Here is a 27,453-nt window from a genome sequence, read left to right on the forward strand (position 1 = left end):
GGATGGGCTTTAAGGTCCCTTCCAAGCCAAACCCTTCTGGGATTCCATGGCTGTGTGGTTCCTGCTGCTCCCTGTCACTCCTCTCCAGAGCCAGCAGGAGGGAGCTGCTCAGCTGCCTCTTCACCTCCAGAGCAGGCTGTGGGGTGAAGAGGTTTTTCCCTATGGGCTGCTCAAAGGATGGGGAGGCTTTGGGGTCCATCCCATCTGGCCCAAAGTGCAGGGCATGGATCAGCTCCCTGGGCCCAAGGGGAGCAGAGGTGAGGCTGGAGGCTCTGCCATCCAAAAGGACTTGGCCAGGAGCACTGGAGAGAGGAGGGTGAGGGAGGTCAAACTGGATGTGGAGGAAGAGATGAGGAGACAACAACTCATTAATAATCTTCATTTAATCCTTCATTACATTGGAAAATGTAGAAATGTCACAGACTCATTCACAGTACTGGTAACATTTGCATTGCTGTGGGTTAATAGCAAAGCCCTTGATGTCAAGTACAAGACAATCACTTCATACTTTTTAAAAATATAAAATAGATGTTTAGAAATTTCAGCTGTTATTGCTATTGAATTCCTGAGTTCTGCTGAGTTCTCTCCATCCATCAGATGCTCCCTGCCACAAGCAACGCCTGCTCCTCTGCCCCGAAGCTCGGTGGGCTCTCGTGCAGGGTTTGGCCCTGCAGGCTGACCACGGCTCGCAGGGAGATTTTCTGTGGAGGGAAAGCAAAGGGAGTCCCCGTGAGCAGCTCCTCACTGCCTCAGCACTGGGAACTTCAGTGGCCAGAGGAAATGCTAAAGATTTTTGGAAACACCAACAGATCAGCTCAGAACCATGTGCCTGGCTCCTTGCTGTGCTCTGGACTGGCTCCATCATTTGCCTTGTCCTGTGGCTGTGACAGGTCTGGCCAGTTAAGGCCAGCCTGGTGCTGGAGCTGTGCTGACACAGCAGGGACAGATTCTATGGGGGTCACTTAGAGCTGCTCATGGCTCTCCAGCCCTGGTGACTCCTGATCCATGCTGGGTTCCACCACCTTAAAGGTCTTCTCCAACCAAAACGATTCCATGATTCCACAAAATCTAAGGCTGCCCAGCTGCACCACCCCGGGCCATTCAGAAAAAGAGAACATGAACTTCATTTTACCTGGAAGTCACGGATGTAGGTGAGGAAGAAGCTGAGGAAGGAGAATGCCAGCGACCACTCGGAGACGGTGCTGATGATGTGGGGGGTGTAGCCCTGTGTTAAAGAGGGGAAAAAATCTGTGTGGAAACTGCTCTGGAACCTGCAGTGGTGCATGGATGGCTCGTGACTCGTGGAACACTATGTGAGATCTTGCATCCACACCTATTCCCACTGGAGACCAAAATCCCTTCTTGTGTCTGGAGTCTCCAAGAAGGAAGTGTTGAAGAATGAGAATGACCAGGAAAGCACCTGCTCCAACTGGGATGATGTCCACTGGGAATTTAATACCCACCTGCAAAACCTGAAGGTTCAATCCAGAGCTCAACTAACAAAGAGCAGGGAGCTTCAAGGCCCTCCTCAAGATGCAGGAGGGATTAATTTAGAGCTACACTTGAAGATCCAAAGTTTTGTGAGATCAGAACTTCAGCAAGTGCTGGTCCAGGTTGCCCAGAGAAGCTGGGGCTGCCCTATCCCTGGAAATGTCCAAGGCCAGGTTGGACAGGGCTTGGAGCAACTTGGGTCGGTGGAAGGTGTCCCTGGCCAGGGCAGGGGGTGGAACTGGATGGGCTTTAACTTCCTTCCCAATCCACCCCAGCCTGGGATCCTGTGATTCCAAGGAGCTGCTGGCTGGTTTGGCTGGCACAGCTCTCTCCTCTCCCACCCCAGTCCATGTGGTGAGTTGCAGAAGTTCCCACCTGTCCCTCCAAACCCAGATGGATTTGGTGTCCATTTCTCCCCCAGTCACTTACTCTTTCCTGGGGGTCCCAGTGCAGCTTCTGCACCAGGTTCTGGCCATACAGGCCACTGTACAACACAACTGAGGACACAAACACTGAGGGAAGAGGTTAAGGAAGATTCAAGGCCAAGAATGAAGGACATGGAACTTGCAGACTGTGTTGAGCTGAGGCTGTGAGGTCTCAGCCTGAGGAGCAGTTAATGGTGCCATGGACTGTTCACATCGTGCCCATCAACCTGTAGCTTGTCCCAATCCCTGGTTATTGTCACGTGAAAAGGTTAATCTGAACCTAAATCCATTATTTCTGTTCTCTGTGTGCTGCTTCTTGTTATTCCTCTGATCAAGTACAGCACTCTCATGTAAGTGTTTAAGCTATGATCATATGTGAGCACTTACAGAGCATTTAGATTTAATTTTACTGGCATTTCCCACCCTAATAAAAGTCTAGATCTCTTTCTCTGATGGCTTTTCAATGTCTCAACCACCCTGAATTCTTGCTGTGAGCCACAGGTTGGAATTCTGTATCACCTGCAGCAAAGAGGGTTTTTGGCTTTTCTGTTTCCCTCTTAGTCAAGGTTTGAGAACTTCTTTGGATTTCACCCCACGTGACAATGATCCCCCATTTAATCCAAGACCTGGATCTTTCTGGAGTGGTTGATGTCACTTTTTCAACATCTTACAGAGGGAAGGTACCCAAGAAAGTGCTCCTGCAACACCACAAATGAAACTCGGATCATTAATTTGCAGATAACCCGATTTTCATAGGATTAAGGTATTAACTTCTTCATTGGGTAATGAGATTAAACATCAAGAGCCTCCTGATATGAAAGATTAATTTTGGTGGTGAACAAGCCTGGACTTCCTGGCACAAACATGGCCTTGAGTGGGCAGCTGTGCCAGGGCCTGACCACCCTTCCCATGAAGAAATTTTCCCCAATATCCACCTTGAGCCTCCCCTGGCCCAGCCTGAGGCCGTTCCCTCTCCTCCTGTCCCTGTTCCCTGGCAGCAGAGCCCGACCCCCCCGGCTGCCCCCTCCTGTCAGGGACTTGTGCAGAGCCACAAGGTCCCCCCTGAGCCTCCTTTGCTCCAGGCTGAGCCCCTTTCCCAGCTCCCTCAGCTGCTCCTGGGGCTCCAGACCCTTCCCCAGCCCTGTTCCCTGCCCTGGACACGCTCCAGCCCCTCAATGTCTCTTGTCAGGAGGGGCCCAGAGCTGATCCCAGGACTGGAGGTGCCCCAGCAGTGCCAGCACAGGGGATGGGCACTGCCCTGGGCCTGCTGTGACCCCAGAGCTGACACAAAATACATTTCCTTCTGTCTTCCAGTACCTGTTACAACCATTTCACCCAAGGCCACAGACTTCTCCCTGTCCCCCTTTCCCTTATTACATTATGAGCTGTTCATTTAGAACAATAATTTTCCTTCCCCTTTCATTGTTATGTACGTACACATCATTATTTCTACAACTTCCCTATAATTTTGGTTAGACCACATTGGTACAAAAACCTCTACAGATTTGAGGTTTGTGGGCTTCTGGCATCTGCAAGAGGAGCTTAACTTGCAGCAGATCATATTGTTCCATTTTAGTTTCCCCCAAGTTTGGTTCCTCACTATTCAAAGCTGAAAATCTTGTTTGCTAATTCCAAAAATTTCTGTTAGGGACAACAATTCTCCAAGTTTCCTGGATGATTTCCTTGCTGTTTGCCAAGCCCCTCAGCAGGTGAGGGTCCTTCATGATGGGTAACAAGCCTGTGCCCCACTGTCCCTGCACCTCTGACTCCTGCAGATTCTATAACCCTGTAGCAGCAGGGATGGGAGCCCAGCGAGATGCTCCAACCATGGGAAATGGGACTTATGGTTTAGTGTTGGTATTGGCTGCCAGCCTGGAAATGTGGGATTGGTGGGGATTAAATCAGTGGCCTGGATACAGCTGCAGATGGGACAGGGTTTAAGCGATGGGTTTTGCAACTTGCATCTCTGGAATTCAGAAGCTTTGGTGGTGTTGTCCTGTTTGACACAAAAACTGAGTTTGATTTTTAAATCCAATGTTCAGGTCTGTTGTGGTGAGCATGGGAACTGTTCTGGTGCAGTTTCCTGACTCTTTCAATGAGTCTGGAGAGGAAAAAGACCTCTATTTCTGGGTAGGTTGGCCCACATTTGGTATATAAATACACAGATAAACAGGAATGGATTCCCACTGTGAGAGGGCAGGACTAGAAGGTCCCTTCAACCCAAACCATTCTGTGTTTCTTCCTTTCTCTGAACCCCACAGCCACTTCCAGCTTCAAAACTAAAGGGGGAGGATGGGTTCTGATGCCGAGGGAAGGTGGTAGGGAATGCCAGTCAGAAATGCCTTGTATTTTGAACTGCAGGATGAGCAGGGAGGAGATCAGAGGTCAAAGTCCCCCCTGACACACCCTTGAAATGTGCTCCAGAATTGTCTCTCTGGAAAGTGCCAGTACCTCATCCCTGCTCCAGAGCCAGCGGGCACAGCAGCCCTGCTCCACGTGGTCTGTTAGAGTATTTCCTCTTGTGCTACTTTCTGGGTTTCTCTTTTAGTTGTATCCAACTCTAACACGCTACACCGTTCTTGTCCTCAGGAACACACTTTTATTTCTTACCTGTTTTTTTCCCCCATTGAAACCACCCATCCCTTAAGCACACTTCCCTTTGGCCCCATCTTTCCTTATTTAGTCAGACCTGTTGGGGATAAACTCTTATTTTTTCTGTTTTCAGCCTCTGGTGTGCAGTAGGAAAGGGGAGGAGAAAGGGTGGTAACCATCCCTCTTATGGTTTTTTTTAATATCCAGGGGGGATATTAAAAGTATTAAAGGAATTAATCCTTTTCCCTGAAATTCCCAGGTTGGAATACAGACCAGGGCACACAATCAAGAATGACAGGCCTCTTGTGGCACATGGTGGTGGTTCAGGTCAGGTGTAAATCCTGGGGAGGCTGCTGGGGTTTGGTGCCACTGCCCAGGCAAAGGATACTGCTCAGGATGCTGGAAGAGCTCCACAGGAACACGGCCAGGCGGGCCCAGAAGATGTCTTTGCTGTGAAGTTCTGGCTGCATCAGGTAGGACAGGATGGTCTGAAGCAGCATGTAAATGGACCCCACCCCGAAGGTCAGGCAGGCTCCCAGCACGTGGATGTAGTACAGGATGCATTTCTAGGGAAAGAGGGCGCTGCCCGTGAAAAGCTGGCACCCACCCCCTCAGTGCCCTTCTCCCATCCTGAGCTAAGCAGCTCTGCACTGTGCCAGTCCTCAGGAGACTTTTCTTGGAAGCCCCATTGGGAGATGTCTGGAGGCCAGAACCTGCCAGCCTCTGACATTCCTGCTTTTGTTCTTGTGGTGAAGTTACAGGTCACAGCTGTACCTTCACTACAGGAATTTGTGAGAGCTCTTTTCATAAATGGACAATATCACAAGAATCAGGTGAGAGAATCCCTGCAGCCGGGCAGGGAATGGGAGTTTCTACCCCAGGAACCTGTGCATCTATGAAAGATTTGGGAATACAGGACAGACAACCCAATTCTAGTACCCAATTTTGGATTAAAAATAATGAGGTTTTGCATTTCTCTGAATGAACTCTGGTTTGAATAAAGATTGTTTGTCAAATTAGTATCTTGGAATACTCTGAGGGAACAAGGTTCAATCAATTCAATACTAAAACCACCACCAGGAGAACCAACTGTCAAATAGCAAAAATAACTAAAACAAGAAGATATTCCAAAAAAACCAACCCAACTAAAAATTAATTCTTAAAATATATGCCTTGAAAACCCATGTGTGTTCAGTCCTTTCTTCTCATCTCCAGCTCAGCACAGGACCCAGACACAGGGAACAAAATGTGTTGTCTGACCTGTTGCTCAAGGCAAGGCCTGGCACCCCAATCATGCAGATGTTTCTGCCCTAAAACGTGAGGCTGGCCGTGTATCTGACTGAGTAACTCTTAAGACCAAGCTTTTCCTTGTGCACTCTCTGTGCACAAATGAATTTTAAGTGCTGCATCCACAGTGAGAATTTCTGTTTATGAAATAAGCAGGTTGCAAAGGTGTGTGCTCCAAAATCATGTGCAGTGCAGGGACGTGTCAGCAGGGAGAAATTCTCTGGTTTTACACTTTGGGGTCTTCAGTCACCAGTGGATTTCAGGGGGATTCAGCTCCTTTTGCCTTTAAACCAGTCCTTAGCATCCCTGGGATATGCAGGTGCATCACTTCCAACTTCTGTTTTGCTCAAGATTACACGTTACACAAACTGTTACCAAATTAACATGCACCTCCTGGGTTCTGATTGTTGTGAAATCCACTGAAAGTAGAAAAATCCTTTCTAGAGGGCAGTGGAGGGAAATCATGGAGTTGAGCAGAGCCTGGAGGATTCTCCTTGGTGGGTGTGGAATGGGAGGCTGGGACCTCTGAGGGATCTAGAAAATAGTAAATAGATTGAGGTCTCCAAAAGAAAAAATGCCCAGAATGAGAAGTGCTGAGGTCTCTCAGACAGGGGCTGCTGAAGCACTTGGGGAGCTGTGCTGGGGAAAAGGTGGAGCTTTCCATGAGCTTTTCCTCTTTGCTTTTCCCTGTCCCTAATCCAGCAGGAGCCCAAGGTGACACCACAGCCTGTGGAGGCTACAGGCACCACAACAGAGCCCCAAAATCCATCAGGTAATTAACTAACAAGGCTGGCAATTATACAACCACCTGGCAAGTAAAGCCAATGATGGGGACCTGCTCATGGTGTGATGAGTGAGAATATCAGATTTGGGTTTTTTGGAGTGGAAAGTATTGGGGAGGAAAAAAATAAAAAGTGACTCTGGGATGGAGAAAATTAGAAGAATTAACATTGCAGAATTTTCAAGAATTTGAGGAGGTTTGAAGGAAAATGCACCCGAGAGGGCAGGTTTTCCAGAGCTGGGCTTGTGGGGTTGGGTGGTTTTGCTGGCTTTACTTCTAGTTGTAACAAGTGTTTACTATTTGATACCTGATTCTCCTGAGCCACAGCTGTGGGCTTTCAATCTGGATCTCAGGCTTCCAACCAGCCTGGAAGGAGATCCAAGTGTGGCTTCTGCAAAGCTTGGGGGTTATGAATGTTTGGAAATGTCATGAACAGCTGCTCCCAAGTCCCACAGCAAATAAGGAATAACTAACAAATTATAAGCCAAACCTTGTATTTTCCAACCGTTCTCTGTAGAGAATTTGACAAAAAAGCAGTTTGCCATGGAAAGCTGCTTTCTGTAAATCCCCAGATTATCAGGTATCTCAGAACAGACACAGCTCTGGCAGGAGCTGAGCAGAGCAGGCAGAGCACAAACCTGGAAATTGGCAATAATGCAGAGTCCAAAGCAGCTCAGCCATCCCAGCGTGAGGCCCAGCTTATTCAGCCTGAGGATCCTGGGTTTTTCCGGGCTCAGGGCAGACACTTGTTTGTACCGGACGTACATGGTGGCCATCCCTGCCAAAGAGAGCCCCAGGCAGTGAGATTCCTGCTGGGGAGCAGTGTCCTGCTTTACCTGGGAAGATGCTGAATGACAGAGGCAACTCTTAAAATACAAGAATTTTTTTAGAGCGCACTGAAATAGGAAAGCTGAAAGGCTGGAAGTGAAACTTGAAATAATATAATGGCAAACAAGTCAAATTAATAGATTTTTCTGATCTATTTCATTTAAAAGCCATATTAAGTTGTTTCCCCCCTCCATTGTTGCAGCACAGGTAAGGTGACTGCCTTGAATTTGCATTTTTATTGCTTTTACTTTTCTGTTAGCTTTTTAAATGCATTTCTTGCCCTTCCAGAATCTGCAATTGCTATACTGGCAATTCATGGATAACATCCCTGACACACACTTTGAATTGCTTAAGAGAATTGAGATTTATTACTCAGTATTTCATTTCTGAGTGAGAATTCTGGGCTGTTTTATGATCTGGAGAAGGAAATTAACTTGTTTAAAGTTGTTGCATTCCAGAACTGCCTGCAGCTCACCAAGGAACAGCTTTATGTACTCACCCAAGAAGGTTGAAACATTTAACATGATCCCAAATAAGCATCTTTCAGGTGGTATTGTCCCTGTATCACTGGAAAAGATAAATGGAGTGACACATAGCCTATATTATCTATATCTATACTAAAAATACTTCCAACACAACTTTACTTATTTCAGTCTACAAAGGAAAGGTAAAAAAAAACCTCCCAGATGTTTTTCACTGAATTGTTCATTACTCAAACTATGCTGTGCTGGTTTTAGAGTTGTAGAAATCACCATGATAAAGACAAGGCAGCCTTGGAGCATGGGATGATCATGCTCAGAGTAACTGTTCCTTTCATATCGATCTGGATTCCATAAAAGGTGAATAAAAAGGATTAAAATTAGAAAAATGAAGAACATGGAAAACTGAAAGAGCAAAGCTTGAGTTATATATATCAGCTTTGATGGAATAAAGTTGGCAATGTAGATTTTAGTATGGATTTACTGGTGCAACAAACCTGGTGACAGCGAGAGGCTTCACTCGGAGCAGGGGTGTGGTGAGGCACCCCAGTTCCCTTGTTCATCATCATTTTAAAGGTATGTTCACAGAGCCAAAGCTTAGAGTTTTGCACAAAACCAGACACCTTTAAATAGAGTAACACAGAAATCCCAGAATGGGTTGGGTTGGGAGGGACCTTAAAGCTCATCTCATTCCAGCTAGGGACACCTTTCACCATCCCAGGGTGCTCCAAGCCCTGTCCAACCTGGCTTTGAACACTTCCAGGCATGGGGCAGCCCCAGCTTCTCTGGGCAACCTGTGCCAGGGCCTCAGCACCCTCACAGGGAAGGAATTTCCCCCTCTGTCAGTTTATTATCACCTATAACTATATAATGGCTATAAACAGTAACTTCGGAATTGGAGCTGTTGGGTAGGAACTGCTATTTAAGTCTGGAGTTGGGAAGAATTCACAGGAGTGGTGTCAGTTCAGTGCTCTGACACAGGGTGGACATCACTGACCTGATGTAGGGCACCAAAGGGTCCACATGGTGCAGAACAATTGCAGTAATGTAGGAGAACACAAATGATGCTGCTGACCACACAACCAGAGCCACGGGCAGGAACGAGAGGCCTTGCTGGAACCACCACATTTCAGGGCTGACTTCTGCCTCCCAACACTGTGAAGAACCAAATGCAAAGGTTTACTAAGAGTTCTCAAATGAGAGATCTCAAAGGTTTACTGAGAGTTCTCAAAGGTTTACTAGGATTTTACTACGAGGTCTCTAAAATTTTGCTTTCCTTGAGGCAGGCTGCTTCCCATAGAGCAGTTTGATACTGCTTTCAGTCCTCTCCTGCAAACCCAAAGTGAACACTGACTTCACAGAAGAAATCATAAATAAACAGAATTAAATCAGGAAATGTTAATTCTGAAATTCTTAGAGGATCATTAGAAACCAGTACTGACATTTTACTACATGGCTTGGATTTGTTGCTGCCAGAAGAAGGTCAAGTGGGTCACTATGAGTAAGTGACTCCATTTTCTTCTCAGCCTTGTGTCACAACACCATGTCAGCAGAGTGAGCTGACATAGAACATGTCCCTGCACTGACACTGCAACTGATGGTGGCTGTGGTGGAGCCTCCAGCTGCCATTAACAATTAGCGGGACAGACATGGAGGAAATGACCCCAAATTACTTTAATACCTGCCCTCAATTACTCCCTGTCAGGCTGTGTGACTCGACATCTGTTATAGAGTCCCAGGGCTGAAAGGAACTTTAACCCCATCTCATTCCACTCCCTGCCATGGGAAGGGACACCTTCCACTATCCCAGGCTGCTCCAAGCCCCAATGTCCAGCCTGGCCTTGGGCACTGCCAGGGATCCAGGGGCAGCCCCAGCTGCTCTGGGCACCCTGTGCCAGGGCCTGCCCACCCTCCCAGGGAGGAATATCCAATATCCCATCTAACCCTGCCAGCCTTTAGTTGCACACACATGGGTTTTACTTTCCATTCTGAGCCTTCTCTGTTTCAGAGACTCATTTCCTTGTGTCTCCACAAGGTGCTGATGGGCTCTCTCAAAGCACAGAGGGTTTCCTGAGCTCACTGTGTTCATGTTGAGCAAACAGCTCCATTTCCCCACAGCTCTTCCTCCCGTCCTCTCTAGATTTGGGTATTGCCAAGGAGAAGCCCATGCTGAGGTACCTCACAGAGTAGGACAGAAAATGACTTTGCCATTCTGCAACAACTTTTTAAAATGAGTTTATTTTTTAAATTTATTAATGTTTAGGATGAAATGTCAGTAAAAATATTAAAAAAACCCCATATTTTGGATGAAATAAAAACTGAAGTAATGTTCAGATCTATTTATTCTATGCTGTAAAGTTAACTTTTGGAAGACATCACCTATGGAGGTTTGAGAACATAAATCCACTTCTTTTGTGGAGAATGAATCAGAACTTCCCCATGGATTGTAATACCAATAATAACAATACCAATATTAACAGGGCAGGGGCACCTTTCACTAGAGCAGGCTGCTGAGCTCCATCCAGCCTGGCTTCACGAGCTCTCAGCTATCTGAGCTCACTGCTACCAATCACAACCCTCAAACGCAAGGGTTACTCCCAGCAGCTGCTGTTTTACAGGTGGGAGGGAAAGATTCACGTGCAGTGCAGTGAAATGATGACTCTGTACTCACTGTCCAGTTCCCTAAATCCCAGCCTGACAGCAAATCTGTGTCTCACCCCAGTTCTCTAAGAGCAAGAAGGTGCAGCTGTGCCACCCTGGTGAGCTCACACAGAGAGAACTGCGACTCCTCCCTACTCTTGCTGCAAAAGGGAAGTAATTTGCTACTAGCCTCAAACACAACCAGAGATATTTCAGCATCCCAGAATTGCTGAGGGGGGAAGGAGCTCTGGAAGTCACTTGGGCCATCCCCCTGCTCAAGCAGGGCCACCAGAGCCAGTAGTGCAGGATGACACCCCAAGGATGGAGCTACCACAACCTTACTGGGCAGCCTGGGATGACCAGCGCCAGTCAACCTCACTGGGAAAAAGTGTTTCCTGATGGTCACTGGAGAGAAGAGGAGAAAAAGTGTTTCAACATAGTTAAAATTGGAGACCGTAAATGCAGTATGAAAGAGGACAAAGGTAAAGAGCAAATAATGGAGAGCACACATCCAAGGGCATCCAGGCAAAGATCTGTATGTGAGAAAAGCAGGATAATGTTGAAACAAATTAGAAGGAAGTACAGCACAGAGAGGTTTTAGAAAGGCACGGCCTGGAGTGTGAGAGGCTGAAAGAAAGGAGGAAGAGAAAAGGAAGAAAGAGGAAGCACCAAGACTAGAAAGTCTCACGGCAGGAAAAAAAGTTGAAACAAAGCGGGTGAATCTTGCAAGAGATCAGAGCTGGTCACCCTTGCACAGAATGGACAACTGCAGCCTTGCAGAGGTGAAGGGTCAGCTGCTTGTGAGGAACTGGTTGGTGGCAGGTGAAGGTGTTTAACAGGAGATGTAGTGAATAAGAACAGATTGACAGAATTCAAGTTGCCCCATTTCGTGCCTGTTTTTAAGTTAAATATAAAGTTTGCCATCTGATGATGATTTTAAGACTGCAATGCAGTAATGACTGTAACTTCACAATCCCATCTCTAGTATGAGTAAATTGGGAATTTGAAAGAGAAATGCAGATTTTGCATGACATTCTCTGTTATAAATGTTATGTGCCTGAGTATGTAATTCCCAACTCCAAGCAGTCAGTCTGAATATACTTTTCCTTTCACATTTAAATATTCATAGTGCCTTAAATTTATTTCTGAGCTAACAGATTTTCCCCTGCAAACAAACCAACCAACCAACCAACCAACCACATTCCACATACCTGAGAAAAAGGGCATCAGAGGACGTCACTAAGGGGAATCCAAGGTCATTTTTCTGCTGAAGCTCCACGTCCGCTTCATTTTTCTGATTCTCTGAGATATAAAGGAAAATAAGCAAGATGTGAAGTACTTCTGTACCTCTTGCCTTGTTTATTCTTCTTAGCACCTTTTATTAGTCACTGCTGCTGACTGGACACAGGATTAGACCATTGGCTTGCCCCAAGATGTTTTTCCCGTGCTCCAAGTGGTTTAAGGAGTGAAGCTTGTGTGTGCTGGGGTGGCAGAAATGAAGAAAAACTGGTGTTTAAGGCTGTTTGATTTCAGGAGTTGTCTACACAACAATTTAACTTGAACTGAGGAGCTTTAAAGAGATGAAGTGTATGCAACTAAAAGCAGTGCCTAAGACCAGGGCTTTCACCTCAGGAAGGGAACAGAACACGGAGACTTCCCATTTCGTTGTGGACACACATCCCAGTGTCCTGCTGGTGCAATGCTAAATACATGGCAGGAGAGGGGCTGGAGCAACCTGAGTTTCATAGGATCATTTAAGTTGGAAAAGCCCTCTAAGATCGAGTCCAACTGTTCCTCTGGCACTGCCAAGGCCACCACTAAACCATGTCCCCAAGTGCCATATCCACGGCTTCTAAATCCCTCCAGGGATGGTGACTCCACCTCTGCCTTGGACAGCCCCTGCCAGTGCTGGACAACTCATTCAGTGAAGAAATTGTTCCCAGTATCCACCCTGCCCCTCCCCTGGCCCACCCTGAGGCCGTTCCCTCTCCTCCTGGCCCTGTTCCCTGGGAGCAGAGCCCGACCCCCCCGGCTGCCCCCTCCTGTCAGGGACTTGTGCAGAGCCACAAGGTCCCCCCTGAGCCTCCTTTGCTCCAGGCTGAGCCCCTTTCCCAGCTCCCTCAGCCACTCCTGGGGCTCCAGACCCTTCCCCAGCCCTGTTCCCTGCCCTGGACATGCTCCAGCCCCTCAATGTCTCTTGTCAGGAGGGGCCCAGAACTGATCCCAGGACTGGAGGTGCCCCAGCAGTGCCAGCACAGGGCACCACACTGGGCCTCTGGACACACCATGGCTCTGACAGCCCAGGGGCCATTGGCCTCTTGCCCACCTGGGCACACCTGGGTACATGTCCAGCCACTGTCACCAGCACTCCCAGATTCTTTCCCAGCTTTCCAGCCACTCCTGCCCCAGCTTGGAACATTCCATGGGACTGTTGTGACCCAAGGGCAGAACCTGGCATTGGTCTTGTTGACCCTCCCACTGCTGGCCTTGGCCATGGATCCAGCCTGTCTGTTCAATCAGACATTCCCTAACTCCTGACTTCTCCTCCCACAGGTTTGGGGCATTGCCTTGGGGATGCAGAGGGGGTGAAGCTCTGTAGGGATGAAGCTCACAGACAGTGCAGATGCTCCACCTGCTGAGGGTATTTACGTGCCTGGGCAGACTGATTTACTTGGGCTAGGAAGAGCTTAGTAAAGCAGAACAGCTATTCCCAACTTCTCCCTGGATACTGCCCTTACTACAAAATAAATGTGTCCACACAGGCAGCTCATCAACACTGTCTGCTTCAAAGCAAGCTGGGCTGCAGAGGAGCCCTCACTGTTAGGACTGGCAATCTCTGCACCCTGAGCTGTCACCGAGCCCAGGGCTGAGCCCTGCACGTGACTTCTCACAGTTTTCATGCAGTCTGGCACAAAGAACAGCTTCAGTCATACCCCACAGCTCTGCTGAGGTACAGCTTCTTACTGAGTGTGGCTGCAGGCTGGTGGAATCACAGAATCTTCTGAGCTGGAAGGGACCCACAGGACCATCCAGTCCAACTCCTGGCCCTGCACTGACACCCCAACAATCCCACCCTGTGCACCCGGAGAGCCTTGGCCAAATGCTCCTGGAGCTCTGGCAGCCTCGGGGCTGTGCCCATTCATTCCCTGGGGAGCCTGGGCAGTGCCCAGCACCCTCTGGGGGAAGAACCTTTCCCTGATCTCCAGCCTGACCCTCCCCTGACACAGCTCCAGCCCTTTCCATGGGTCCTGTCCCTGCTCACAGAGAGCAGAGATCAGAGCTGTCCCTCAGGAGGAATCTGTAGCCCCCCAGGAGGTTCATCCTGATGACACCAGTTGGGCTCTGCCCCTCTTGCCTTCCCCAGCAGAAACCCCTCACTAACTCCTTACACTAAAAACCATCTTGTCAGTCAAGATCTACCCTGAGTTCCCACCTCCCTTCATCTCTCTCCCCATTAAATATTTTACAGTGGAATCAAGTCAGTTTTCCCACTGTTCTGGGGGCAGACTGTACATCCCCAACACAGGCTTCACTCTGTGCAAATCCCTGTGCACAGTGAGGCCATGGTGTACTCCGGGCTGTCCCCAGCTGTGCAGCTGCCCTGTGTCCCTGCCAACTCCTGGCTCTGTCTGGGCACAGAACGAGGCACCTCCAAACAGCAGGAGGCAGAAGGGAACTGCCATGTGCCAGCTGCAAGGTCCTGAGACAAATTATTATTAACACCTTGTCCTGTCCCATTGTTTCAACAGGGAGAAGGAAAACACACTCAAACTCCTTTTTGTATAAGCTCCTTTGCAAGCAGGTTACAAAGCAGCAATGGCCCGCCTCGATTTTCCATATAACTATGATTTTCTTAAACATTTATCCTGATCTTCAGGCACTTTGGAGTTCTAAGGGGTTTTTTTTAAGCTCCAGTTTGAGTATCACAGATTGTTTCCAATATCAAGAGTAAGTGAAGGAAGTGTTTCAAAAGCAAAGGAGATTTTAACCCTCTCAGAAGTGTTTCTCCCAGTGCAGGAATGCAGCCACATCCTGCCCAGGCTGGAACATGTGGAATAGAAACTCCAAAGGAAAATGAAAGGTGGGCAAGATCATCAAGGGCAGAAAGTTCATGCTACCTGGAATGATAAAGCTGCAAAGATGGTCGAAGTATGTGGGGAAAAGGGAAATTCCTGATTTACTGTTGATTCCTGGATTGTCAGCCTGCCTCTTCCCTGCTCTGTCAGGCAGACAGGCAGAGATAAAGCCCTACCAAGGGACGCTCCTTTTGTCTCCAACAAATTGTCCAGTGCTGAGGGAAGGATGGAGGAATTTGTCTGTGCCTTCCTAAGCAAACAGAGGCTGGAGGGGGCTAAGCCCAAACAGCCTGCACACCTGCCTGTCAGGTCCCATTGATAAGCCACGGGTAGAGATCACTGATCCTCAAAGCACTGACGTAAGGAAGTAGGAAATGTGTCACCTCTGCTGTCCCTGCTGCAGGGTAATGACAGGTGACTCATTTCGAATGTTTTCTCAGTACAGACACAAAAAAAGTTGCCATGGAATCTTTAGGGGGGCAGCTTCCAGGGGGTCTCTGTTCTGGCCCTGCTCCTGTTCCCTGGCTGGGAAGGCATGGCCTGGAGCCAACCCAAACAGTGCCAGGCCCAGGACACCGTGACACAGGATGTCCCCAAGCCTGCTCGGGACACTGGCACACTCCAGCTGATCCAGGAGCTCCGTGCCAGGGATGAACCCACGGCACCTGCCAGTCCCACCTGCCTGACCACAGAGGGCATCTAAAACCACCAGAGATTCCCAGGGCACAGCTGGGACTGGAGTCCCTGCAAGGTCACAGGGGGACGGGGGGGCTGGGGGCGATCAGAGAGGAAAGGGAAAAGGAACCAGGATAGAGGGAGGCTTAGGAGAGGAGGGAAAGGGAATGGCAGGGAGAAGGGGGAGGCTGAGGGCAGAGAGATGAAGGGGCAGAGGGGCTCAGTGGGGTCCTCGGGGCAGAGGGATTAGTGCAAGGGATGGGGGGTCACTGGGGATGTGGTGGGGGGGTCACTGGGCGGCAGGGACGGCGATGGGAGTCACTGGGGCTGATAGGAGGGCACAAAGGGGGTGAGGGGGAGTTTTCAGGAGAGGGAGGGAGGACACCTGAGGTTCCTGGGGGTCTCGAAGTGCAGTGGGGACTAAAGGGCATGGCATGGAGTAGGGTGGGGGTGACATCCAGGGGGTCAGGGGACACTGGGGGGGTCACTGAGGTGTGATGAGGGCTGACAGGGAGGCCATGGCGTCACTGAGGATGGGGGGGGTCTCTGAGGGGATGACAAGGGGTCTCCGAGGGGTGTCTCTGACGGGGTGACAGGGGCACCGGAAGGTCGCTGAGGGGAATGAAGCGGGATCCCTGAGGGGGTAACAGAGGATCCCTGAGGGGGTAACAAGGGGTGACAGGAACACCGGGCGGCCGCTAAGAGGGGTGACAGGCAGGCCGGGGGATGGTCGCTGGGGGGTGACAAGGGTGGCAGTGGGGGTGAAGGGGACGCTGAGGGGCGTCTCTGGGGAGGTGTCAGGGCTGGCAGCGACGCGGGCCCGGCTCCCCCCGCCCCCCCCCTTCACCTCAGCCGCTCCCGCGCCGTCCTCGCGCCGCCCCGGCCCCGCCCCCGGCGCGCGCTGCCACCGCCTCCTTTCCGGCCGTCGCAAAAGGGGCGTAAAAAAAAGCGCCGCCCGGTGCGGGGAGCGGAGGTAATGCCGGGGCTGCCCCGGGGTCCGGGGCGCCCCCCGGGCCTGGGCGGGGCTCCTGAGGGCGCGGGGGGAGCGGGGAGGGCCTCGAGGTGCGGCTGGGCCCCTGCCCGGGCTGGGCCGGTGTCCGGGGGGACCCGGCCTGCGCCGTGGGCGGGGGCGAAGCGTCGGCGGGGCCAGGGGTGCCCGGGGCCCCTCCCCGGCCGGGTGTTTGCCAGGCCCTGTGGGAGTCCCGCGGCAGCCGGGCCGGGCGTTTGTTTTGGAGCTCCAGGCGCTCCTGGGCTGTTTTCCCCCGGCTCATCCCCTCAGGATGAGGGAAGAGCCCAGTTTAATGCACTGGGGCTAATTTTTCTGGTCATCCAGGGCAACACCCACAGGGACCTCCGCGGTGACTAAGTCTGGTCTCCTGGTGATTGGAGAGGTGCAGCTCTGTTTCCTCCCCGAGCTTATCGAGCACTGCCAAGGCCCTGCCACTTTCTCTTCTCCTCCCTCTGACGGGGCCGCCTGAGGTGGCTTTTCACTGCTGGAATTTGCCTTGCTGAAGGTGTGGAGAGTGGAGCTGAGAGCGCCTGTTCTTGGGCCAGTGGTGACCTTTGATTTGCACAGCTTGTTTTCTCTACCTGTGCAGTATGGATGGCTTTGGAGCTCTCTGTCTTCTTCCTTTCTCTGCTTTATTTGCTGGACTTCAACCAGCAAATAAAGCAGAGGTTTTCTTTTTCTTTTTTTTTTTTTTTTTTTTTTTTCTGGTTGTCTCCTACAGATAAATAGCAAACTCTTATTTTAGTCTTCTTTCTCTACTGCTCCTCTACTTCCTGTGGGGAGTTACATCTGTCTGGTCACCTGCTTTCAAGGGAGACGGAACATTGTGAGGGTCTTTGTTTGTGCTGGAAGAGCTGTTCCTGACCCTGTATTTTCTTTTCCCAACTGCCTCATGCTGTCTCTGGCCAGCTAAAGCTTGTTTCTTGTATATCTTGAAAATTGAACAGACAATGAGCTGGGTTAAATTTGGAGCAGAAAAAAGCTCCAGCAAAACTGAAATAACAAACATAAATCTGAAAAAAACCTGTGCATAACTGTTTTTAGGTGGTTGTTCAGCATCACCACGGAGACAAAGCTGCTCCGAACTAATTTAACTTAAGACTTCTCAGTGTTGGCACAGTTTTTAGTGCTGTCAGTTGATGACCTGAGTGGTGTCACATGCTGTCCTGGGAGAGGTGTGAGGGGACTGGCTGTGCCCCAGTCTGTAACACAACTCACTGCTGTGCTGGCAGTTTCTGCTGCTGCTGGAGTTTTGGCTGGTGGATGCAGGGTTTTACAGCTGCATTGGGAACGCTCATTTCTTGTTGTTCCTTCAGCAATTCTCCAAATAACTTTCTCTTTCAGGGGGGTAATCCTATAAAATTGTCTTGCTTTGCTGCTGGCAAATGAAATGCTCTTTAGGGCAGCACGTGGAAACTTTTGATATGCTAAAATCTCGGTTGTGCGCTCAGGTGTGTCTCACCCCTTTGTGTCGCAGGATCTTATGGTTCTCCAGCCCAGCTGCTGCCTGCCCAAGACAATTCCTAGGCCACCCAACCCATGAGTGGGCACCGGAGCATCAAGAGGCGATGTGGGGAGTCGCACCTGGAGGGCCCCGCGGGCTGTGGGCACGGCCCCGCCGCCGCCTGCGTGCTCAGCAAGCTGGTGCAGCTGCCCACGCCGCCCCTGTCTAAGCACCAGCTCAAACGGTTAGAGGAGCACAAATACCAGAGTGCCGGACGGTCCCTGCTCGAGCCCCTCATGCAGGGCTACTGGGAATGGTTAGTTGGGAGAGTTCCAGCCTGGATTGCCCCCAACCTGATCACCATCATCGGACTGTTAATAAATATATTTACAACTCTGCTACTAGTATGTTACTGCCCAACAGCTACAGAACAGGTGAGTTAAGGACTCCTGACAGTCTTTGTTTTGGTGGCTGTCACTGGTTTTGGGTGGGTTGTTGCTTTGGGGAGAGCTGGTTCTTGCTGTTCAGCCTGCAGTCCTCGTCCTTGTAACCTGTTCTCTGTAAATGTTTGTGCCTCTCTGTGATGCTGGCTTGCAGAGAGAGCACGTGTGGATGCTGGAGTGAGACAGCAGTTCCTGGGGCAAACACACCCATGTGGAGCAGGGTCTGACACCAAAACAGCCGTGGGAGATCTGCTGCACAAAGCTCAGCCCCACCAGGAGTTGGAGCAGTGGCTCTGCAGCTGCCTGGCCTGCGTGGCAGGAGGAGTTGGTGCCTGTTTACCTTCTGTGCCTGTGACAGGGTGACCCCCCCTCGGCTCTGAGATCTGAGTTGCCACATGAGCTGGGTGGGTTGGACATGCTGGGGCTGCACCAGAGCCAAGGCACTGAGCTCCAGAGTGGTGCCACTTGAGATATCAAAGCTGGTGTGACCAAACTGAGCTCAGGGAGCCACAGGGACACCTTCCTGGGCCCCAGCAGGTTCTGTGTCCTGGCACAGTGTGGTGGAGCTGTGGGAACATGGAGTTGTGTTCCTGACCTGTGGCCATGCTGTGAGGAGGCCAGATAAAAGTTGGTGGTTTTATTCTTTGTTCTGAATGCACTAAAAGCTCCTGACCTGCCTTAAGCAGAGCTGTTTTAACCTGATTTCAGGGGTACAAAAGTCCTTTTGAGGCGTTTCAACTTCTCTCTGTCACCAGTTACCTCATAAGGCACTTGAAGACTTTCATTTTTGTGCACTGGAAAAGCTTTCACTTGAATGTTCAATCTTAAAAGCTGCTTTTATGTGTGTATACTGAGAAAGGGAATTATTTGGTATTAGAAATGTGTTACACACCAAATAGCTGGGAATGTCTCAAAGAGTTCCAGCTTTTAAAATATCTGAACCCCTTCCTAACCAAGTCTCCCAGCTGGGATTGGGAGTCCAGCAGGATGCAGTTTGTTCCCCACCAGACTCCAAAACCCCACGTAGGCTGGCACAGTCAGCACTGCATCCCTGCTCCATCTATGACATGGGGAAGGGATGTTTGCCTCCCCTAGAAATCTGTTGAAATAGGTTATTTCACAATAACCTCTGGAATTTGGCAGGTGTAAGATAAACAGTGACTATTCAGTTTGAGCAGGGAATACTTGGAGCAGCTCCTTCCTTTTCCAGGCCGTGGCATTATGGTGTGGGTTGGTTTAACTTGTGTTTACTTCTGAGCAGGGTTATGTGGGGACTCAGGCCCTGAAATTCGGTTTGAACCCAGAGCTGGTTTGGGTCACTGAACCAGAGCAGAATTTAGAATTTGGAGAACAATTGTGTTTTGGTTGGTAATTAAATTTCTGAAGTTCCCGGGTAGCTGTACTCAGAGCATCAGAAAGTCAGAGTTAGCTGCAGGCTGCTGTGTTAAGGCACTCTTTGGTGTTTAACAATTTGAGAAGTACTTTGTGCGAGGTGAACGAGATTTTATCCTCACTTGAACTGAAAAATATCTTAGTGCTGAGGCAGCTTCCAGCCTGATCTGATTTGCCACATGGCACAGCATGACCAGGGAGGTGCTTTTTAAGTGTCAAGGAGCTCTCTGGGGAAGAAAATGGGGCTCTGAAACTCCAGGAACAGACTTTCTCCTCCTCCTCCCCCCCAAAGCACTATTGATTTCTGATGTAAATTTTCTCCTCCTTGTACCCCAGCCTTAGTTCTGCTTTTTTTCAAGAGTGACTCGTCCCTTCCTGTTGCTCAAAGGTGCAGCCAGGGCAGAGCTATTGCTCAGGGCCTCGTGCAGCCCGAGAGAAAAGGAGATGCAAATACTTCCTGCTTAGCTGGGAGGAGGAAAAGTGCTGACTGATGGAATGGTACCTGAGTTTAAAAAAAAAAAAAAAAAAAAAAGGAAAATTATCTGGATAGAGAGGGAGCTGTGAAATCTTACTGGGATATAAATAGGTCTAAGTGGAAACACCTACACTGCTAATGAAAGGAGCTTTTAAGAAAGGAGAGCCAGCAGACTGATTTTTAAGTTTATAGAGAAACCTTCAGGGTGATGCAATATAACTTAGCTGTGGCAGATAAAATCTGTACATGAGGGATAAAAATGGGGTGGAATTCTGCAGCATCAGAACCTTGGCTAAATATGGTGCTCTGCTCTTGGGTGACACGTTTCCCCTTTCTCTCCTTGTGCTGTTTGTACAGACACTGCTGAAAGCAGAGCACAATGGCAGCTTTTGGGGCAGAATGAACTGTTTTGGTAAATACAGGAGCAATGCAAGCTGTAGAAGGAAATATATTTAGGTTGACGTGCTACAAATTAGTCATGGTTGTGTTGGCCAAAATCAGCTGGACTCCAGGGCTTTATGAGAGGCAGGTCAGCTTGAGTAAGCTGTATTTGGATTTCGTTGGTGTGGTCTGTAAAATAAAGCTGCTCATAAATGCTCACTTCTGTAAAGTGTGTCAAATGTGAAGATTGCAAAATAGCCAATAATATCTGATTTATGGATGTGTAAACTGAGACAGAGTAATGGCAACGCTGTGACTTTTATGTTCTTAAGGGTTTATGCTTCAAAAAGCATAAAAAAGCTTGGATTGTAATCTTTGCTCTAGCAGGGCTTTGGCATTGTTTGTATTTCTGTCAGAGTAAAAGTTGCTGTCATGGACGTGACTATTCAGGGTTCTTGACGTAGATTTGGCAAAGCTGCTGGTGCCTCGTACTGGAGGGAACAGTTGGTGGTGGAGGGGCTGTGCTGCAGAGCTCTGGAAATGTTCTTGGACTTAAAGTCACTGGCAGTGACACAGTTCTCAACTGGTGAGTGGTGGAGGGCTGGTGTAGATGAGCTCTGTTTGTGACAAAGGTGGGGGCTAAAAGTTCCCAAGTTTCTGAAATCACTGGGACAACTTGCATGTATTTAACAAGGATTTGGTTCTGCATCACTTTGCAAATGCAGTATTAGAATTTTTCCAGCTGTACAGTGCAGCTTCCTGCTTTAGAGCAGAGGCTGTAGCTATTAATCTGTTACTGGTTTATTTACATTCCACATGTCACAACCCATTCTGTCTGTCCTTGCAAGGACCAGCTGCTCAGAGGTCCCTGGGCGAGGAGGACGTATGTGCAAAGGGAGAGCTGTAGTGTCAGGCTGTGGGACAGCTCAGCTGCAGGCTTCTTTCTAAAGATTTTTTTAAACCTTATTGTGATTGCCTTTCTCTCTTAGGCACCTCCATGGGCATATATTGCTTGTGCTTGTGGCCTTTTCATCTACCAGTCCCTGGATGCTATAGATGGAAAACAAGCAAGAAGGACAAATAGCAGCACTCCGTTAGGAGAGCTTTTTGATCATGGCTGTGATTCACTGTCCACAGGTATTGTTGTCATTTTTAATTGAAGTAGGAGGATTAAATGACTCTGTTTCAGGGATCAAATCTACAATACAATAAAAAAGCTTCTTTACTGAAGAAAGGACAACTGATAGTGCTGAATGTATCACTTTCAACCAAGAAAGTCACCTTTCTTTCCATAGACAGTGCTCTGGATCAGCTGAATGTCTTCTCTTGTGTTACACTGAAAACAAAACTAAGCATGTGACTCATTTAACTTGAGCCAGCGCTTCTCTTTGATGCTTTAGCAGAGTCTTGGTTCTAAAGTGTTTTCTGTAAGAAGTTGTCAGAATACTCTGCTGTATTATTTCATATTGACTTGATACAGAGTGATATCAAGACAAGTCTACCTAAGCAGTGGGACTTCACAAGTCAGAGATTAAGATTAGAGTTGTCCAAGTCAGTTCCTGGGTAGGTGGAGCTCATTGAGCCAGCCTGAAGTTTAACCCCGTTGGAAAAAAACTGTAAAATCATAGAATATCCTGTGTTGCAAGGGTGCCACAAGATCATCGAGTCCAACTCCTGATTGGGTGTTTTGGGTTCCTTAAATGCTAAAGGTCTTATGCTTTAAATGTTATGAATTCTTTATCAAAGTTGTGTGTGGAGGGGAAAGCGTAGATATGTTACACATCCCGAATGGATCCAGACTTTCGATTTTCTTAATGGCATCAGAAAAATTCAGAAAACAGGGAAAAATATCTGGCAAATGCAGGAGAAAACCCCAAAACTTGCTGCAGGCTGCAGCTGCAGAAATCACTGAAGTCCCTTAATGAGATTGGGCATAAAAAATGTAGGAGACTTAGAAACCCTTAATATTGATGGCTTCTAATCACTGGTATGGATTGAATTGCATTGTACAGCCTGTATTTTTTCAAGTGGAAGTGTTAAATCTCATGTCTGTGAAATAACCATGCCAGGATAACCTTCCCACTGTCCCTCCTCTGGGCCCTGTTGTTAGCTTTGCTCTGGTGAGGATCATTACGCACATCCACCCTTTTCACTCTGTGACTGATTTTCTTCTGCAGTCTTTGTGGTTTTGGGAACTTGTATTGCTGTGCAGCTGGGCACCAACCCTGACTGGATGTTCTTTTGTTGTTTTGCTGGGACGTTCATGTTTTACTGCGCGCACTGGCAGACGTACGTCTCGGGGACGCTGCGCTTCGGCATGTAAGTACCTGCCTGAGAGAAGGGGAAAGGCACCCTGTCCTCCTGAATTGCACCTTGTGTGGGCATAGTGCAGCTCCTCAGAGCAGTAGCAAATTGTTTCTATCCATAGAGACGCACTTAGAGCTTGTGGCAGCTGTTGGATCTGTAATTATTACTGAATGTCCCATAGTTTGTGTTAGGAGTAGTAAAATATCCTTTTGGCCTGTTAGTTAATTAGAGCTTTTGATGTGATGTAAAGCTAAGTAAGTAATGGAAAGTACCTGGTGTTTTATCCCAAGACTGGAATGCTCTGGTCAGATGGTGGCAGTCTGGCTTTAGCATTCATTGAACTCTGTCTTGATACATCTTGATTGTGATGTGCAGTTAATTGCTAATATTAACCATAACTCTTAAAATACACTTTATTAATTGCCATTGTGCCTCCCATTTAAAGTTCTGAATCCCTTTTGGTTAGTGCACATTGTGATTCTGTCAATAATGGAACCAAAACTGCAATGCCAAGGTCAGGAGCTGAAATCCTGCTTCCTGCTGGATGAGGGTGGGTGGGAGGTACAACACAAGGACTTGGTGAGCTGTGGGATTCTCTAACCTTAATGGGGAAATAAATGCATTCTATGTTGAGAATTGATTCTGTGTTTTTGCATTCATAGAGTTAACAAATATATTTCAAATAAATGCACTGCAGAAGGTTTGTTTTTTTTTTTTGCATCTGGAAAGTGAAATTTGCCCTTAGTTTGTGGGATTTTGAAACAATTCTACAGCAAGTACCTACAAATGTCTAATAGACTTATTTATGGTCTATAATTGCTGGTCTATAGGTACCCAGATACTGCTAAAACAGTACAACTATGGGCCTCTTGTATATGACAGCTTTTATTGGCAGGATACTGTTTTGATACTGTAGATTCTCTTGAGAAACTTCTGTGTTTCTGATCAAAAATTTAAGATGTTGGATCAGTTTTAAATGTCTATTGGAGGAAAAAAAGAAGAAAATCTAGATTTCTCTTCCCACTCTGACTACACTGAAGCAGATTGAGTGAAACTATCCAACTATCCCATGCTGGTACTTAAACCTTTATAATAAGACATGTGGCTCAAATATTTTCCTGTTTTAGGAGTCTCATGCTGTACCAAAGGTCTGAATGCTTTTAGCTCCCTTTGAACTTTACAAGGCCCTGATAATCAAAGATTTCTGGTTATTGATCAAAGAACAAAAGAGCCCGACCTTGACATGTGCTTGACTTTACAGATGGAAGTATCAGCCCCCCCAAATTGCAGCTGTTGTGCTGCAGAGGAGTGTTTGGGTCAGTGCTGGTGTTCACTGGAACATTCCTTTGTTAGGAGTCTGTATTTTGGAGGCATTTTTCAGCAAATTAGATGTTTCTGCCTGGCCTTATAAGAATGTGATGACCGTTAATATGTAGCTAATTCAGAGCAGGCAATAAGCACCTAAATGTGTGTATCATTAATTTAGATATCACAGCACTGTGTAGTAAACACATTTGTTCCTTCTTTTGCCCTGTGTCACAAGGTTAATAGACTGTTACAAGCTGATGTTCATTTTAATGCAAAACCCATGAGGCTATTTATCCAGTTAACAGATTGACTGTTTGACACTTTTTTTATGAAGCTTTCGTTTCACTAATCTAAGACTGAAAAAAAGGTATTTTATCAACCCTTTCAGATTCACAGGAGTGCACAGACTTAGGTGTCCTTAATCCTGAATAAGGGCGATCAGAGACAGCTGTTGAAAGGACCCAGAAAGATCCTTGTGCACAGGAGGTTTTTCCTGTCTGTGTATCCCATGTAGTGACTCTCAAAAATCCTCAGAGATGGTGTAGTAGGGATGTTTTGGGGAATGTGATGGTGGTTTTGATTTGCCTTAATTCCGAAGCAGCAGGAAGGAGCAGACAGTTATCACTTACTCTATTTGTGATGTGTCCAAGAAATTGTATTTCAGTGCAGAGAGAACTCGATAATCAAATGACTTGGGGAAGAGCAGAGGGTGCTAAAGGGAGAGACTGTACTTCACTCTTTCCACACAGGCCTGAAATGTTCAGTTATAGAATCAGCCTGGCTTGCTGGAAAAGTCTGTCTTAAAACAACCAGGACAATCAGTGTGTCAAACAAAGCGTGTGCTTGTGGAACAGTGTGTGGTTCATGTATGGGGAAGGGGCTGGAGCCCCAGGAGCGGCTGAGGGAGCTGGGAAAGGGGCTCAGCCTGGAGCAAAGGAGGCTCAGGGGGGACCTTGTGGCTCTGCACAAGTCCCTGACAGGAGGGGGCAGCCGGGGGGTCGGGCTCTGCTCGCAGGGAACAAGGACAGGAGGAGAGGGAACGGCCTCAGGCTGGGCCAGGGAGGTTTAGGTTGGACATCAGGAGGAATTTCTTCCTGAACAGGGTGGTCAGGCATTGGAAGGGGCTGCCCAGGGAGGTGTGGAGTCCCCATCCCTGGAGGTGCACAAGGAACAACTGTATGTGGCACTCAGTGCTCAGGGCTGGTGGCAGGGTGGGGATTGGTCAGGCTGGACTTGATGATCCTGGAGGGCTTTTCCAACATTCACAATTCCATGATTCTGTCTGGTGTCACTGCACCAGCCTTGGCAAGTCTGAAGCTGAGCAGAGCATGTCAGACTGCAGGGCAAGATCAGTTCCCCCGAGGGAGGAGGAAATGGGATCCATTCTGCAAGATTCCTACAGAATTCTGCAGGTGGAGGAGGAAAACTTCAGTTGGGCCCAATTACTGAATCCATCAGCTGTGTCGCTTCTTTGTCTTCTCCCTGACAGCTGTGGGGTGATCCCTGTGCTGCTCCAGGATGTAGAATAATCAGTTGAGTCAATGAGGTTCTGTCATCTGTCTCCATCTTCAACTGATCACATAATTCCATTAGATCCTGGCAAGCACTGCTTTCTTCAAAAAGCAACTGGTGTTGGTTGAACAGCTCAAATAAATAGCTAGAGGTCAGTATTGCTTAAAAATTCCCCCGGAGGAAGCAGGAAGTGTCTCAAGGCAAGTGGAGCAGGCTCCAGGAGAGTCACTGTAATGATACCAGCAGTGCAAAGGCAGCAGGAAACAGCAGGGGTAGAGGTAAATGCAGAAGTTTTACTTAAACACTTGATCTGAGAATGATCTTATGGAAGAACAGGAATACTTGGCACATTCGAGAAAGAAAAATGTGATTTTTAATGGCAGAGACACTTGGTGTTGAAACAGCCCAAATAATGACTTGGTTCTCCTGACCTGGTTTCCAGCACAGGAACTGGTTTGTCTGGGTTGTGGATTTGCTGTGCTGCAGCACAGCATGTGCTGAGTCCTGTATTGGGGCAGCTGTGCTGTCACTGGGACACCTCTGCTTTGGAAACAGAGACTTTTATCCTGCATATCCCAAAAATCAAAGTGGTAAGACCCGATGGACCTTCTTGTGTCCTTGTGGAAGCAGGTCTGATACTTCAGAACATGCTGCAGAAAACAGATCATTAGGGAATACGGAGCACAAATCCTGAAAGGATTTTCCTGATGTTATCTGGAGCCCAGGTGTGATCACCTGGTTCTTCCCCAATGCAGGGTTATCCCACTTGGATTCAGTAGTGGTCCTGGTCCCTGCAGGAAGTGCAGGAGGACAAGCAGGTGTGTGCAGGCTCACGGTGTTTCCAGCTGCACAAGGTCAGAGCACAGCCTGACTGCAGGGGCTGTCCCATATCCAGGGGGTCAGAGCCATCCGTCCCTGTCAGAGCTGGATTCTGCAGCACAGCTCAGAATCACAGAATCATGGAATTGGTTGGGTGGGAAGGGACCTTAAACTCATCCAGTCCCACCCCTGCCATGGCAGGGACACCTTCCACTGTCCCAGGGTGCTCCAAGCCCCATCCAGCCTGGCCTTGGACACTTCAGGGATCCAGGGGCAGCCCCAGCTGCTCTGGGCACCCTGTGCCAGGGCCTGCCCACCCTCACAGGGAAGAATTTCTCCCCGATATCCCATCTAACCCTGCCCTCTGGCAGTGGGAAGCCATTCCCCCTTGTCCAACCTGGGTGTTTTCTTGAGGGACATGAGACACAAACTGCTCAGGTAAAGTCCTGGTGCACTTGTTTGTGATGGAAGTGCTGGAGGGGCTGAATGGTATTGCAAAAACCCCGTGGGCACTGAACACTCAAGGGTCCATCCAGAGACATGAGTGTGCTGCTGTACCATGGTCTCCAGCATTTCTCCTTCAAGTTACTGCATTATCTTGTTTATTCCAACCTTTTTAAATGGAAATACTAAAAGTTGGTAATGGTAGGAATTACAGCTGTGTATATATGTGTAAATGTAGACACAATGAGATGGAAATTAGTTTCCAAGGAGGCTTCACAAAGGCATATCATAAATATGAGAGGAAGAATCAGTTTTTACCAGCTTTCATATAACTGAAAAGTTAAAAATGGTTACTTTGCTGTTTGAATAATAATCCCCAGAGAAAGCAAAAGAATTCAGACTGCTGAACAAAACAGCCTTTCTTGAGGAGAGTTGGAGAATTTGGGGGAACATTCCTGTTCAGTGACTCTGGAGCAGCTGTACAGGCCCCAGAGCCTGGGGGATCATGAGTTGGTTCAGGAAGGGGGAAGGTTGGGTTGGTTCACCTGAGCCCTGTCACCACTCCTGCCACGAAGGTCCAAAGGAGAGGTGAGGAAATGAGGCTGGATTTCAGAAAGCAGCTAAGCCAACCTTCCTCTTCAGCCT

General features: G+C 48.4%; 2 protein-coding genes across 5 annotated transcripts in view; one reads left to right on the forward strand and one right to left on the reverse strand.

Moving 5' to 3' along the window:
• Positions 1-365: 365 nt before the first annotated feature.
• Positions 366-16,163, reverse strand: DRAM2 (DNA damage regulated autophagy modulator 2). 2 transcript variants are annotated; one of them, XM_042016038.1, is made up of 9 exons: positions 16,122-16,163; positions 11,735-11,825; positions 8,881-9,038; positions 7,904-7,971; positions 7,215-7,354; positions 4,897-5,074; positions 1,921-2,003; positions 1,133-1,225; positions 366-701 (listed from the first exon to the last, which is right to left on the reverse strand). In XM_042016038.1, the coding sequence occupies exons 3-9, from the start codon at positions 9,009-9,011 to the stop codon at positions 594-596; spliced, it is 801 nt and encodes a 266-aa protein (XP_041871972.1). In that variant the 5' UTR covers positions 9,012-9,038; positions 11,735-11,825; positions 16,122-16,163; the 3' UTR covers positions 366-593. The 2 variants fall into 2 exon arrangements, with proteins under 2 accessions (XP_041871972.1, XP_041871971.1); XM_042016037.1 differs by having other exon boundaries at positions 7,215-7,423.
• The window catches only part of CEPT1 (choline/ethanolamine phosphotransferase 1), a 30,278-nt gene continuing 18,984 nt past the window's right edge, over positions 16,160-27,453 (forward strand). For 2 of the 3 annotated variants that reach the window (XM_042016035.1, XM_042016034.1), the window contains exons 1-4: positions 16,160-16,247; positions 17,761-18,161; positions 21,408-21,555; positions 22,596-22,737. In XM_042016035.1, coding sequence (XP_041871969.1) covers positions 17,823-18,161; positions 21,408-21,555; positions 22,596-22,737 — 629 coding nt within the window. In that variant the 5' untranslated portion in view covers positions 16,160-16,247; positions 17,761-17,822. Of the gene's footprint in view, positions 16,248-16,685; positions 16,789-17,760; positions 18,162-21,407; positions 21,556-22,595; positions 22,738-27,453 lie in introns of those variants that run through there. The other variant, XM_042016036.1, reaches the window with a different exon arrangement.

The sequence above is a fragment of the Corvus kubaryi genome, unplaced genomic scaffold, assembly GCF_017639235.1.
Source record: "Corvus kubaryi isolate FWS band 111438036 unplaced genomic scaffold, C.kubaryi_AGA036_p1.0 split3-37355, whole genome shotgun sequence".
NCBI classification, from domain to species: Eukaryota; Metazoa; Chordata; class Aves; order Passeriformes; family Corvidae; genus Corvus; species Corvus kubaryi.